This window comes from Achroia grisella, unplaced genomic scaffold, assembly GCF_030625045.1.
Source record: "Achroia grisella isolate CSIRO2021 unplaced genomic scaffold, CSIRO_AGI_Agris_v1 utg3600, whole genome shotgun sequence".
In the NCBI taxonomy this organism is placed as follows: domain Eukaryota; kingdom Metazoa; phylum Arthropoda; class Insecta; order Lepidoptera; family Pyralidae; genus Achroia; species Achroia grisella.
This window is the reverse complement of record NW_026712819.1, coordinates 636043-649107: the sequence shown is the minus strand read 5'-3', so window position 1 is coordinate 649107 and position 13065 is coordinate 636043. Positions and strand designations below refer to the sequence as shown.

Genomic DNA, 13065 nt, shown 5'->3' with positions numbered 1-13065 from the left:
CTAATATCAGGATATCAGGATATTTGTGAAGTGGTTAATTACGGTTGTTTATGTTAAGCTTTGTTACTGTAATCGATTAGATAAACGCGGGGAGATCACAGAGTAAATATCACGTCATACATTTTAGGGTACTACTAAAAACTTTACTAAAAAGGTCAAACGGAATTTGTATGTCTGACTTTGTTCCTCCATCTGTGACAAGAAGAACTGACTTTTTAGAAACTACTGATGTCTGACTGACTATCAATTTAGAATTTCGAACTTTTAGTGCAATCTTAATAGTAATAAAAATACTAGAAATATTTGTTTATTTATTTTTCAAGTTCTTCGAAATGAGGGTGCAAAAATAAAAGAACTAGGCCAATTAGATTAAATTAAATCTCGTATAATTTTGGAATCACCTTCCAGTAATTTCCGAACCGATACTATATTGAAACCTTCATGAAATGATTTTATTCCTTTTTAAAAGGTCTGTAACGCACTTGCAATTAACCTAGCATTGCGGGTGCTTATGGGTGGCGGTAATCGCTTACTATCAGGTGAACAATTAGCTAGTTTGTCCCCTATACTATAAAAAACAAAATATTATTAAGAATTGATTGATTTGTACATTCCAAAACATTCCAAATCTTTCCAGCCTAAATGTGGTGTCATGAAAGGTCTATTATTATAAACCATTATTTTATTATATTCCGCGTACTTTTCTACTCATGAATAGCATTCCTTCCATTATCTCCAAAGTTTCTGAGGAAAATATCTAAATTAGTTCTAGTATATATGTCACATATAGATATTAGAGCAAAAATAGAAAATTGTTTGTATCAGTGTGCGTGCAAATTATCCTCAAGTAAATTTGTTATAACAGTATAGTTAAATTTTATAGCCATATTCGATCGAATCCTATGCATTTTTTATGTGATTAAATGAATTAATTTATCCACAAGAACATAAAATACATGACAACAACATTATGATATTATAAAAATTTTAGAACAATGGTCACTAAACTAGATCGGAGAACTTAGGAATCAGCTTATCTGAGACGAATTGTGATGTCTGAAATAAGCTTAATAACAAATGAAAGAAAAATAAGAGAACAAGAAATAGCTCTTAAGCTATTTCTAGACTTATATAAAGGGTTTTTGTAGTGTACAACAGATGTTTATGTTTGTGTGTAGACCCATACAAAACACACACATAACATAAAAACACGTAAATGACGGCCTCACCATGGACTATATGTCCATGGTGAGGCCGTCAATATAAAAGGCCTCAAGCTACGGTATCCGTTTACTATCAGATGGGCCGTATGCTTGTTTGCTACCTACGAAGTATAAATAAAATATTTAAAATCTTTTTACATTACTTATTCTTAATCCTTTGCAGTGTAAGACGCGAACTTTATTATATTTTTTCTTTCATTTCAGATGTGTCTGCCACACCGAACCTTATTTTGTGCGGTCTTTCTATTCGTCGTAGGTGTTCAAGTAGAAACGAAGAAATCTGGACCATATGTATGTCCAATAGAATTCAAATTAGTTTACAATAGAGATAATGGTAATTATGTATGTTACAAGCAAAAAGAACCGGAAGAGTTCGCAGACAAATTTAAGAACTGCAATGGGAATATGTACACTGAAATATTATACCGCAGTCTCAATATATCGAAATTCGATGAAGTAGACAGAGTGTGGGCTGATTACAAGTCAACCTACCCCGGAGGGCCGTTTGTCAGTACATCAGAAGAGAAAATAGTCTACAATGGGACATTTACCCCTGATTATGATTTCATTTACCAGGAATTATGTTTAACAGTAAACCAATTTGGATACTACAGGGCTGTACGGTGCGATGAGAAATATTACAGGTACTGCATAGTGAAACCATACCCTGATACGGAGGTTGCAATGGATAAAACTGGATGTAATGAATTCCATCAGTCCTGGAGGTTCATCAGTCCTAGAGACCTATGTCTGTATAATGTGACAGGGCACGGTGGAGGCCCTGTTAGAGCGACATGGAATCAGTCGCAGGCGCTCTGTACAAAGAATGGTGGATCATTGCTAAGCGAAGGAATACAGTACGCGAACTTTCCTATGTTTCATAAGACCAATGAATCACCCATACCTGTGGTAAGTCTAATCCATTCATCGCATGTTGAAGTATAGCAACTTTGTCTTCATCTGACTTATATGATATTTCGCCCGATTTACATAATATCCTTTTAAATTATAGCCTATATGTTATTCTGATATATAAGCTATATTACTGTGATGTTTCATCAAAATTCGTTCAGTAGTTTTTGCGTGAAAGAGTAACAAACATCCAGCCCTACTACATTCGCGTTTATAATATTAGTAAGTTTAGTCTTTTTCCAATATTGCTGCACTTATTTTTTTCCTTCGATGTATTTAATAACTCTTTCATAGTATAAAACAAAGTAACCGCGGCAGTCTATCGCTTATACTTTTAAAATACTCATGAATACGTATGTTTGTGCCATGCGACGAATCGAAGCTACGACCATCGTAAATAAAGCGGTATGGTAAACCACAGAGGCTATCAAATATATGCATTATATTATTTATTATTGATATTCCGTTATTTTGGCAGTATTATAGTAGCCATAGTCACTAGATAACTTCTAAATAAAAAATACAAGTTTCAATTCTCATCAATGGATTTTTTTTATACTACGTAGGTGGCATACAAGCATACGACCCATATGATGGTATACGGTTTACCGTAGCCTACGGTCGCCTGAAACATCAGGGGTATCACATGCGCCTTGCGGACCCTTAAGAAATCTTAATAGCTGTAAATATTGACGTTTCTTAAGGGTCGGTAAGCCGTTCTTGAAAAACCCCATCCTGTACTATGTTGAGAAAACCTCGGCAGGTGGTTCATTCCACAATCTAAGTGTACGCGAGAGTTCCTCTGAAACCGGCCGAGAACAATTAAGTTAAAGTCTGTGGGCATAAATTCCCTGTCGATGGCGAGCGGTGCTATGGTAAATGTTTGTTTTGGGCGATTTCGCTCTAGGATTTGTTTACCATTAGAGAGATGGTTTATTAAAAATGTTTCTAACTAATTATATTAATTCACATTAATATTTCAGAGATCTCCTAAATTACGACTGGCGGGCATCAATGAGACCACTGGTTTAGCAATCACGAGAGACTTTTGGGAAATCGAGAAGATCAATAGCTCAGTCATCTTTTTTGATGTGATCTGTGAAAATTCCGTGCAACGCAGGAATATATTTTTAAATCTAACCCTAGAATCGTGAGTATATTCTAACATAGATAAATACATAACCTTTGACAATTAACACAGCGCTTTCTAGTTCTATGATAAGCAGAGCTTGTGTTGTGGATACTAGACAACTGATATAAATATTAAGATATTTTAGATGAAAATATATTTATTTTCAGATCTAAAATATCTAATTAAGTATTCTTAATACATATAGAAATCACCAAGACCGATACGAACAATCATACTCATGAATACAAATGTTTGGACCATGCGAGGAATCGACTCCGTGACCATCGGATATATACAACACAATAAGTAAAGACGTTAGTATGCTAAAAGCCACGTTTGATTCCAAAACAAATCGAGCGGAATATGATCAAAAATATCGACAGTTGATGCATCTGACTACTCTACATCTGCAAGCCTCGACCCCCGTCCAATTTAAACGGCGATCAAAATTACGACGACCTAAGCCTAGATTCGAACCCCTAGCGGTACCCTTAGAGTAAAGTCGTATCAGACAGGCGGGAGTTGGTCTTCAGCCGCTCCATAAGTCCTTCCGTGGGTTTGGTGCGCCATCTGCACTCGCCTCCTATCGTCTGGTGAAGTTGTAAAGGGCCAGCTACGGCCAACAGCGTTAGTATAGTACGAAAAAAAATTATTATCTCTCCATCTGAGATAACAGTCGTGAAGGTGGTTTTGTTTCTATTTTTAAAAATCTTATTTTTCTGTATATAGAAAAATATAAGAATTATATTTCATAAATAGAATTACAATATATAATGAACTAATCAGTCCAATTGCTCAACAGTTATAGCGATTTTAATTATTCGTGCTTGAAACCAGCACGGTCGATATTATGAATGCTACATTTTAAAACCAGTATCTATACACTTAATTTTTTTTTTCAGAGATAAAATTCTGGTCATTACTAATAATACGGTGTACAAACGAAATATACATTGTTACACAAACTCTGAAACTTATTATCCGACCAAAGTTAAAATTCATGATAAAAAGAAAAACATCAGCGATTACAACATATACAAACTTTCCCCTGATTATGATGGTCATTATTGGTGTGTTCATATTGATCCAGAAAACTTGCAAGAAACCGAATCACAGAAACTCCTCTTTTTGCGTCCTAAATACCTATTTGGTAGATATGCCATCAAGATCCGCCTTAAAAATGCATATATATTTGATAATGCTGATATGATCAAAGACAATTGGGAAGAGAGGTTGGAACGATACATTGTTTATAGGACAAAATATAACATTGAAAATTTCGAAAACGTAAATATCACGGAACTAGAAAAAGATTATATTATAAATAACGACTCAAATATGGATGACAATGATGTTATTTCGGATATCAAAATAAGAAGAATGTACATAGATATGCGAACAATTCTGTTCCACGCGCAAGTTCGTGAAGACATGATACCTCTGAATCCGTTAAAGTTAGAGGATGCTGATGTGTTATTCATGAAACCAGTTCATATTTGTAGTTCACGAAATACAGTGCCACGTCTAATAATAAGTAAGTTTCGTATAACCTCAATGCAATATTTAAGATAGGTACAACTAATATTCGAAACGAACCTAAAAAATTAACTAAATGTTTGTTTTACCACCTATCGCATGGTGTCGTACAGTGACTTGGAATGTGAATGGTTATAAGGATAGAGGAAGACCGAAAATGAGATGCATGATGTAGAGATGTGTGAATGGTGATATGGTAAGAAAGGTAAATAACGAGATGACTGCGAACAGGGATGAATCGAAGAGAAAAATATATTACGCCGACCCCAAATAACCCATCTATTTGGGGTCGCCGTAATATTTTTATCTTTAGGAATGAGGAAGATGATGGTGATGTTGATGAGTGACTTGGATTTGGACCTGAACTCAAAGACCTTAAAGGAGAAAATTCCGACATGTAGAGCCTTGTATGATGATGTACTCCACAATGCAATACAATAGCCCATTACGTAAACGTATTGTAGAATGCAAGTGGTCCATTTCTGCTTGTTTTTACTTTGCATTCATTGACATGACATGCTTATTAGTCTAGTCTAGTGTAGTCTAGCTCAAACTATAATTTGGGCTACCAAATACAATGCAAAAATTGGTTGTAGTCAAGAATTAAACCTTCTTGTACTATGCTGTAATTATCTTGTTATTTCCCAATCACCAGTCTGGTTCAAAGGTTAAACGGTGACACATCAGTAAGTAGTAACCTGACATAAAGTCTAAGATAGTTACGGATATATTGTTTTTTTATGCAGTTGTAATGGCAAATAATCTGACGGCTGATCTTATGGTAAGCGTTAACCTTTGTCTATATATTACATAAACAAGATTATAGACAACACATAATTATGTTATGCCTGTGTCACCACTCATGACTTAACATTACCGATAAGCTGCTATTTTCGTCTCTTCCTGTATTATTAAAAAGAATACTTTTTAATCCTGCATGTCCCTTATCCTTATCTATATAAAACGTGCTACTATGATAATTTTCTAAAACAACTTATTATACTATTTTTTAGGCAATTGATGTTTCGTTTCACAATAGTCACATTTTAATGTTTGTTTTAGAATTATGTATAACCTTATAAACTCTTTTCACTTGAAAAAGGACCTGTCTTTAGCTCATTCGTTGGAACAATCTAAGACTGTTATTTAAAAATTGTTATAAATTTTCAGAATAACCAAAAAAATCCTTTATATTTACTGTAATAATAGAATAAGCCGAGTAGAGTGAAAAGTAAATATTTACGGCTAAATGTCGATTGGCAGTATTGCCATCGTGCTTGTGTTAGGGAGACGCAAAGTCTCTGAGTAGAAATAGAACGAATACTGAAGAATACCTACATCGTATCGTATTTTAATCGTACGGACACACTTCTAGTAAGCGGTGAATTCCATTTTCGCACCACCCTCCAGTAACAGAATTTTATCTACTGTCTTGATTAATATAGTTTCTCTCTATTCGATGACGCACGCTTTTATACGCACGATAGAGAGGATCTACATTAATCTTTTATTTATCAAATTTTTGCCACGCACAATCATACTGTGGTTGCAACTCCTTGACGTAGTTTCGAACATAAGATGTTTTAATATGAAACACAAACCTAAACTTTTTTAGATAAGTCAATCACCTTATCGGATTGTATCACGTACAAGTGTGTGGGAGAATTTGATGAAGGTGTTTCATTGGTGGAAGAAGCGACTCCTGACTGTATCATCAACACCTCTGTAGCCATGACCGGTCTCACTATTGAAGTAAGAAAGAATGAACCGACATCAACATTACCTCCATTTGAAATTGAAGATTTAGAATTAACAGTAAGTAAAATGTGCGAATCAATTATGCCTCTGAATTTGTATGCTTCATATATTGTATCTTTTAACCAACAACTAACATCACAAGTTTATCACTGTATCAACCACACTCATTTTTGTTAACATGATTAACAATTGTAGACAATACAAACTCGGCTTAATCTACGCGATCAAGCAAGTTCAGAAGAATATAATGATTATGAACTGACGGAAACTACATATGCTTCAACAACTGTAACTGAAGACGTATCGACGGTTACCAGTTCTACTTACGAATATACGATAACAGAAACTGATGAAGTGTTCACACCAATTGAGAGCACTACTACAGTAACTACTCCAATTGAAGATACAACGGTTGATACATCGACAGAAATTACTTCAACGGAAAGAAGACCGTTCCCACCACCAATAATACCACCACTACCTACAACAGTGATACCTGTAACAACATTACCAAGTCTGGCGGTAAGTTAAAATATATACTTATGAGTGAAATCTTTAGTGAACATAAGTATTCTTTATTTGTTATCATAGTTTGATCATTCGTTACTAATTACTAATATAATATAATTGCCATGACTAACATTCTAAATGTTTGTACTTTTTGAACTATATTTATAGTGAATCTTGTTTTTTAAAAGAATTATTACAGGGGATTTTGTAATAACTGTATTAACTTACATTAGCGGTTCAAAGCCTTAGAGATCCGAATTACAAATTATATTAAAAACCTCTTGTCACTTGTCGTCTACATTTGATCTAATTACAGTTTGACAAACATTAATCTTCCATTAATTAGAAGATGTTTCATCCTAATTTCGTGTGCTGTGCATGTGATGTTATGGCTACAGGCAATTATAAAAGCCATATGATGTGATATGTTATTGTAACAGAAAATAAAGTAACTACAAGATGTCAGGGACCATTTTTATGCTTGGTCCCCCTGAATACTAGTGCATTGTTATATAATATTGAGTATACACATATAAATAATTTAATCAAATTGAATATAATATATACTCCAGTTAAAATGTTATGTTTTGTCGTAATTTTTAACATGTAATTCTCATTCATTAATATTAGATAATTACTGTTTTTATTAAAAAAAATAAGATTATATTGTATTTTTATTTATTTTTATTTTTATTTAAACTCTTCATTGCTGATATAATACATAAACTGATACTCTTATTCTTCTCTTCACTTAAGTAGCTTTATAAGAAAATAAATGGTGCAGTGAAATGAATACAAAAATATATCTATTAATATATATAATAAAATATAAACATACGATACATACATATACTTAATAATGCGATAACATGTTCTATAAGATTATATTGTTACTATATTTAAAAAAAAATCATTTAGCATCTGAAAATCAATTCGTACTATTTAAGTATACAACCATCCTATTAGAGTTCTAAGTAAAATCTGTTTGAAATATAATACATTTGACTTTGTTTAGCCTGAAGAACAGCTTGAACAGGTGTTAAATGACTTGGATACACTGCTTCAAAATGATAGCGTACAAATAACAGTAGAAAAGATAGAAGAAACCTTCGATCAGGTGAGTGTTGTTTTTAAATTTTATTCGAGTGGATTCAACTTACCAAACATATTAAGTATATTTTTATTTAATGTTGTTTTTATCTAAATATATATAACTCAAAGGTGACCGACTAACTGACATAGTGATCTATCAACGCAGAGCCCAAACCACTGGACGTATCGGGCTAAAATTTGGCAAGCAGGTAGATGTTATGACGTAGGCATCCGCTAAGAAAGGATTTTGATTAATTCTTCCCATAAAGGGATAATAGGGGATGAAAGTTTGTATGAAACTTTGTCAATTTTAAACCAATCGGGCTGAGACTTTGCATGCATAAAGCTACTATGACGTAGGCATCGCCTATAAAAGCATTTTAATAAATTCCACACCTAAGGGGGAATATTAACGCGAGCGAAGCCGCGGGTAAAAGCTAGTTCTATCATATTAGTTTTATCTTTTTCTTTCTATTTCGGTGATTTTTTTCAAGGATACTAAAAGATAATCTTATTGTACAACCCTATTATCAGTTTTACCAACCAATAGTCTAACCTGTTTAATGATAGACGTTTGGTATTCTTACAGGTAAACGAGTTATTTGACATAGATCAAGATTTACAAATTCCCGGTACTTTACTACATATGCTTGATGATCTCGGCTCGAAATTGTACTTGAATGGGTCATCGACGGGTGCAACAGTCCGTAATAATATAGCATTGCTGGTAGCTGATGCTGCGCCAGATAATCCTGTTAGAGGATTTAGGCTTGCCAATACCGATTTGGATAGTAATTTTACCGGTGACACCTTTCAATTCTTGGCCGGTAAGCTTTAGATATAAATAATTTGTGTGTAAAATTGTAATACAAATATACGGTTGAATGAAGTTAGAGCGGGTCGCTAGTCTTAAATAAAGGTATATAATATTAGTGCTCCACTAAATTATTACTATGGAATTTGATAATATAATTATCCTTATTTACAACAAGGTCTCTTAATAAGATATTTGTTTTCCATAATTTTGTTTTTGATTATTTTTTATATTTAATTATTACCCCATGCTTTGCATATTTTAATTAGAGTTTAATCAAATTTATTTATATACGGTATTTCAATGCTAAATAACATACATGTACATACCTATACATGCACTAGATATCTAATTATTATATCAATGGTTCTCATATCAAGTTTTCATAAAATATTATTAATATATTAGAAGTAGCTTCTAATGAAGTTATTGTTGTATTATTTTAAAGTTCTTTTACATTTTTTTAGAAGAAATAAACACCACCCATTTGATGGCTAATAAAAGTGAAGCCGTCGTGTACTTGCCTGAATCAGTGACAAGTATACCTCGCCGGCTCAGTTTCGTCATATTTAGGAACGAGCGCGCCTTTCGCTGCACCAGAAACGCTGCAATAGTAAACAGCAAAGTTGTCAGCGTTAATGTTGGGAATATGACCACTTTTGAGAATGGGGAGGTAAGTCGAATTACAAGAATTAATAAAAAAACGATCAATATTTGTGTAATAGAATGTATTAAACACTTAACACAATTTCATGTCCAAGGACTTCAGGTTTTTGACTAGTAGAAATGAATCTTATAAAGAATAATCAATGATATATATTACAGGGTTACAATATATTTATTATATAATATAAACAAGGAACTCTTTAAAATATAATAAATTGATTCAGACAAAGCTCTCAAGTTAGTTTGAATGTAACTGTTAAATTTGTCTATTATAGAAATAACAATGTTCAAACTGTCTTGAACAATTTTTGTACCAAAATTATAAAAACTATCTAGTTTTTAATGAGTAAATATACATGTGTAATTTCTTAGGTGATAGATATTCACCTGACTCCTTTGATAGAAGAAACTGACCGCAACAATAGTCGCACATGCGCCTACTGGAAGTTTATAGAAAATGGCACCGGATACTGGTCCACGGAAGGCTGCACCTTCATTAAATCTACCGAGTTCGGAATATTGGACACTTGCCGATGTAACCATCTGACTCACTTTGCTGAAGTTCTCATTCCACGTACACTATTTTCACAACGCAATGAGGATGTACTAGAAATATTATCTATAGTAGGATGTTGTCTTTCTATGTTTGGTGTAATTTTAATTCTACTTACAGCAGTTATGTTTCGAGCATGGAGAAGAGAATTCAGCAATAAAATTTGGCTTCAACTGTGTTTTGCGATATTTCTCATATCACTTTGTTTTCTAATAGTAGTGTTTGTGAAATTTGACGGATATGATGTTCCATGTATGCTAGTAGGTGTAATGTTACATTATTCAGTTTTGGCCTCCTTCTGTTGGATGTTGGTAGCAGCTATAATATCGTACAGAAGGCTAGTTTTAGTTTTTACTAGAGAAATGTCTCATAAGCTTTTAAAAGCTTCAGCTTTCTCTTGGGGAGCTCCTTTTGCGGTGGTGGGTGTTCTTCTTTCAGTCGATCCGCTTTCTTACGCGGGACAATATGAAGAGAAGTCTCCCAGTGGAAATTTTTGTTATCCTTCAGGACTCGGCCTATGGTTGGCTGTCTATGCACCTGTTGCAGTTATGCTATTAGCAAACTGGACACTATTTATCTTGATAGTTCGCTCCGTGTTTGCTTCTAGAAGGATTCAGAGGCACGGAGATGCAAACGACGCCTTGAGATGTGCATCTGTTAGTTGCTTGCTTGTGTTTTTGTTCGGTTTGCCCTGGATATTTGGCCTCTTTGCTAACAATATCGTAGCTGCATACTTTTTCACTTGCACTGTAACTTTACAAGGGTTTGTGCTATTTATTTTTATTGTTGTGTTCAATAAAAAAACGAGAGATCTCTGGCTAAATAAATTGAAGATTAAACAAACTCGCAAAATTCCTGTTACATCATCCACATATACCAATAGAACTATGGGTGGTGAATCGAGAGAAAGAGAGAGAAGTAGCTCCTCTATGGAGGCCAACAACCTCAAACCTAGGTCCTTGGCATCACCTGATGATGACTCTAAGTTTTCGTGATGTACTAATATTAAATTAGCCAAGTAAATAATTGTGAAGTTTGTGTTTGTTTTTAATATTATTAGTTTGATGCTTCAAAAAGTAAGAGTTGCTGTAATTTTTTGTATTTAATTTAATATACTATATATCAGGGCTCGAATAAAACTGCAAACAGAGTATTAGCTCCGTATCTCAATTAGCGACAAAATTTATTTATATGTATGCTACTAAACTTAGATTAGTGATGCCGAATGTATTTGTTTCATTCATTCTTGCCTCTATATCTTTGCTTATATTTGCTTTAATTAATATAGGAAATTCATTAATATTAGATTTACTGCTATTGTATTTTTTAATAGCAATTAATTGTCTATCAAAAGTTCCAATCGAATTACTGATCTGTCTAGTCCCATGTTTAGTAATGAAATGCATGTTTAATATAACTATTTATTTTGTTGTTGTGTTGATAATTTGTCTAGCTTTAGGCTATTATAATTTTAACATTATAGTTAGAAATAATTAGTACATTGTTCCAAAGATGTATAACATAAATGTATTAAGTGTTGTGTAGTTTTATGCAACTATAAATCTTTGCATGCTATCTAGAAGTTATTAATACCATGCTATTAGATAAGTAATGAATAGGTCTGTAAGTATACAATATTGTGTAGACTGATTTAGTGCCTCGAATTTATAATTTACTGTAAGCCACATCTTGCTTGTCCTTCATGTTTAAGTACGTCAGATATTGTTTAATTACTTTATACATAACTTATCTTCATATATTATCATTTATAGTAATACTCGAATTAGGTATGACAATTGTTTTCTTTATCTTTGGATATAAACAATTCAGATTAATTATAGTGTCCAAAGATACCTGAAGTGTCCTTATAAATAATACTTAAACCTACAAATACAATTAAAATCAAAAGGCAGCAAAATCTAATAATTTGTTAATGTAAGACATTTTACTATCTTATGAACGTCAACTTTTTTATTATCATATATTTTCCCTACAATCCAATTCAGGATACAGATTCGATTAAGAACTGGCAAGAAACTCAACTGAATGTCTGAATTTTTAATTGTAATGGCAAACAGGCTGGCAGCTCATGATATATAGTAACTGTCGGCTATATATATATATATACGTATACGAGTACAACGTTAGCCGGAAGAGTCATTTTATATTACTAAATAATTAATTACGTTTGAAATCCTTGACTTGGCAATCACAAAGGAACTGCAGGATTCTGTACCTTTATTGGCATCAAATAAGCGGCTTTATTAAAATAGTTAATCGGGATTTAACACGAATAATTTATGGTAAATTAAGGTGTTTACCTCTCTCGACGATTCGACTAGGTTACACTAGCTGTGGTCACGAGCTAACCGTGAATACATCTTTGTTTACCATAAAATTAATCGTGTTAAAACCTGTTTAACATTAATGATGTGTACCAAATGTGAAAGCTTAAAAATAAGTACAATAGCAGCTACTATTTCTTTCTGTGTATAGGATTTGAAGTAACCACGACAGCGGTTTCACACTATGTTAATGAAATGAAAATTAAATGTAAATATGTTTCTAAAAATGTAGTTTCTAAAACTAGTAAAATATGCAGAAATTGAATTTTATCATAAAAACAAAATAAGTAAAATCATGTGCGAATATTAGTTTCGCTTTAAAGTTTGCTTGTTTTGCGAAAATATAACCTTATCGCAAATACTATAATTATTAGAAGTAATTATTTATACTTATGTTTCAAATCAAATCAAATCTAAATATCTTTATTCATGTAGGTCAAATACAGACTCTTATGATATGTCAAAATCTACCGTCAATTCGGAGTGCATTAAGCGATAGCGCTTTGTAGATTGCCTTAACAACA

The 13065-nt window shown here is 33.0% G+C and overlaps 1 protein-coding gene across 1 annotated transcript; it reads left to right on the top strand.

Moving 5' to 3' along the window:
• The first annotated feature begins 1427 nt into the window (after positions 1–1427).
• LOC131843995 (uncharacterized) lies at positions 1428–11479 on the top strand. The gene is made up of 9 exons (XM_059192784.1): positions 1428–2132; positions 3119–3285; positions 4170–4801; positions 6419–6618; positions 6757–7083; positions 8087–8188; positions 8753–8990; positions 9445–9650; positions 10016–11479. The coding sequence occupies exons 1-9, from the start codon at positions 1428–1430 to the stop codon at positions 11189–11191; spliced, it is 3753 nt and encodes a 1250-aa protein (XP_059048767.1). The 3' UTR covers positions 11192–11479.
• Positions 11480–13065: the final 1586 nt, after the last annotated feature.

Bases quoted from the DNA above. Each gene is read 5' to 3' on its own strand.
- LOC131843995 (XM_059192784.1), top strand. From the start codon at position 1,428: ATGTGTCTGCCACACCGAACCTTATTTTGTGCGGTCTTTCTATTCGTC. The intron at 4,802-6,418 runs GTAAGTTTCGTA...AAACTTTTTTAG, and splicing joins AGTGCCACGTCTAATAATAA to ATAAGTCAATCACCTTATCG. The intron at 8,991-9,444 runs GTAAGCTTTAGA...ACATTTTTTTAG, and splicing joins CACCTTTCAATTCTTGGCCG to AAGAAATAAACACCACCCAT.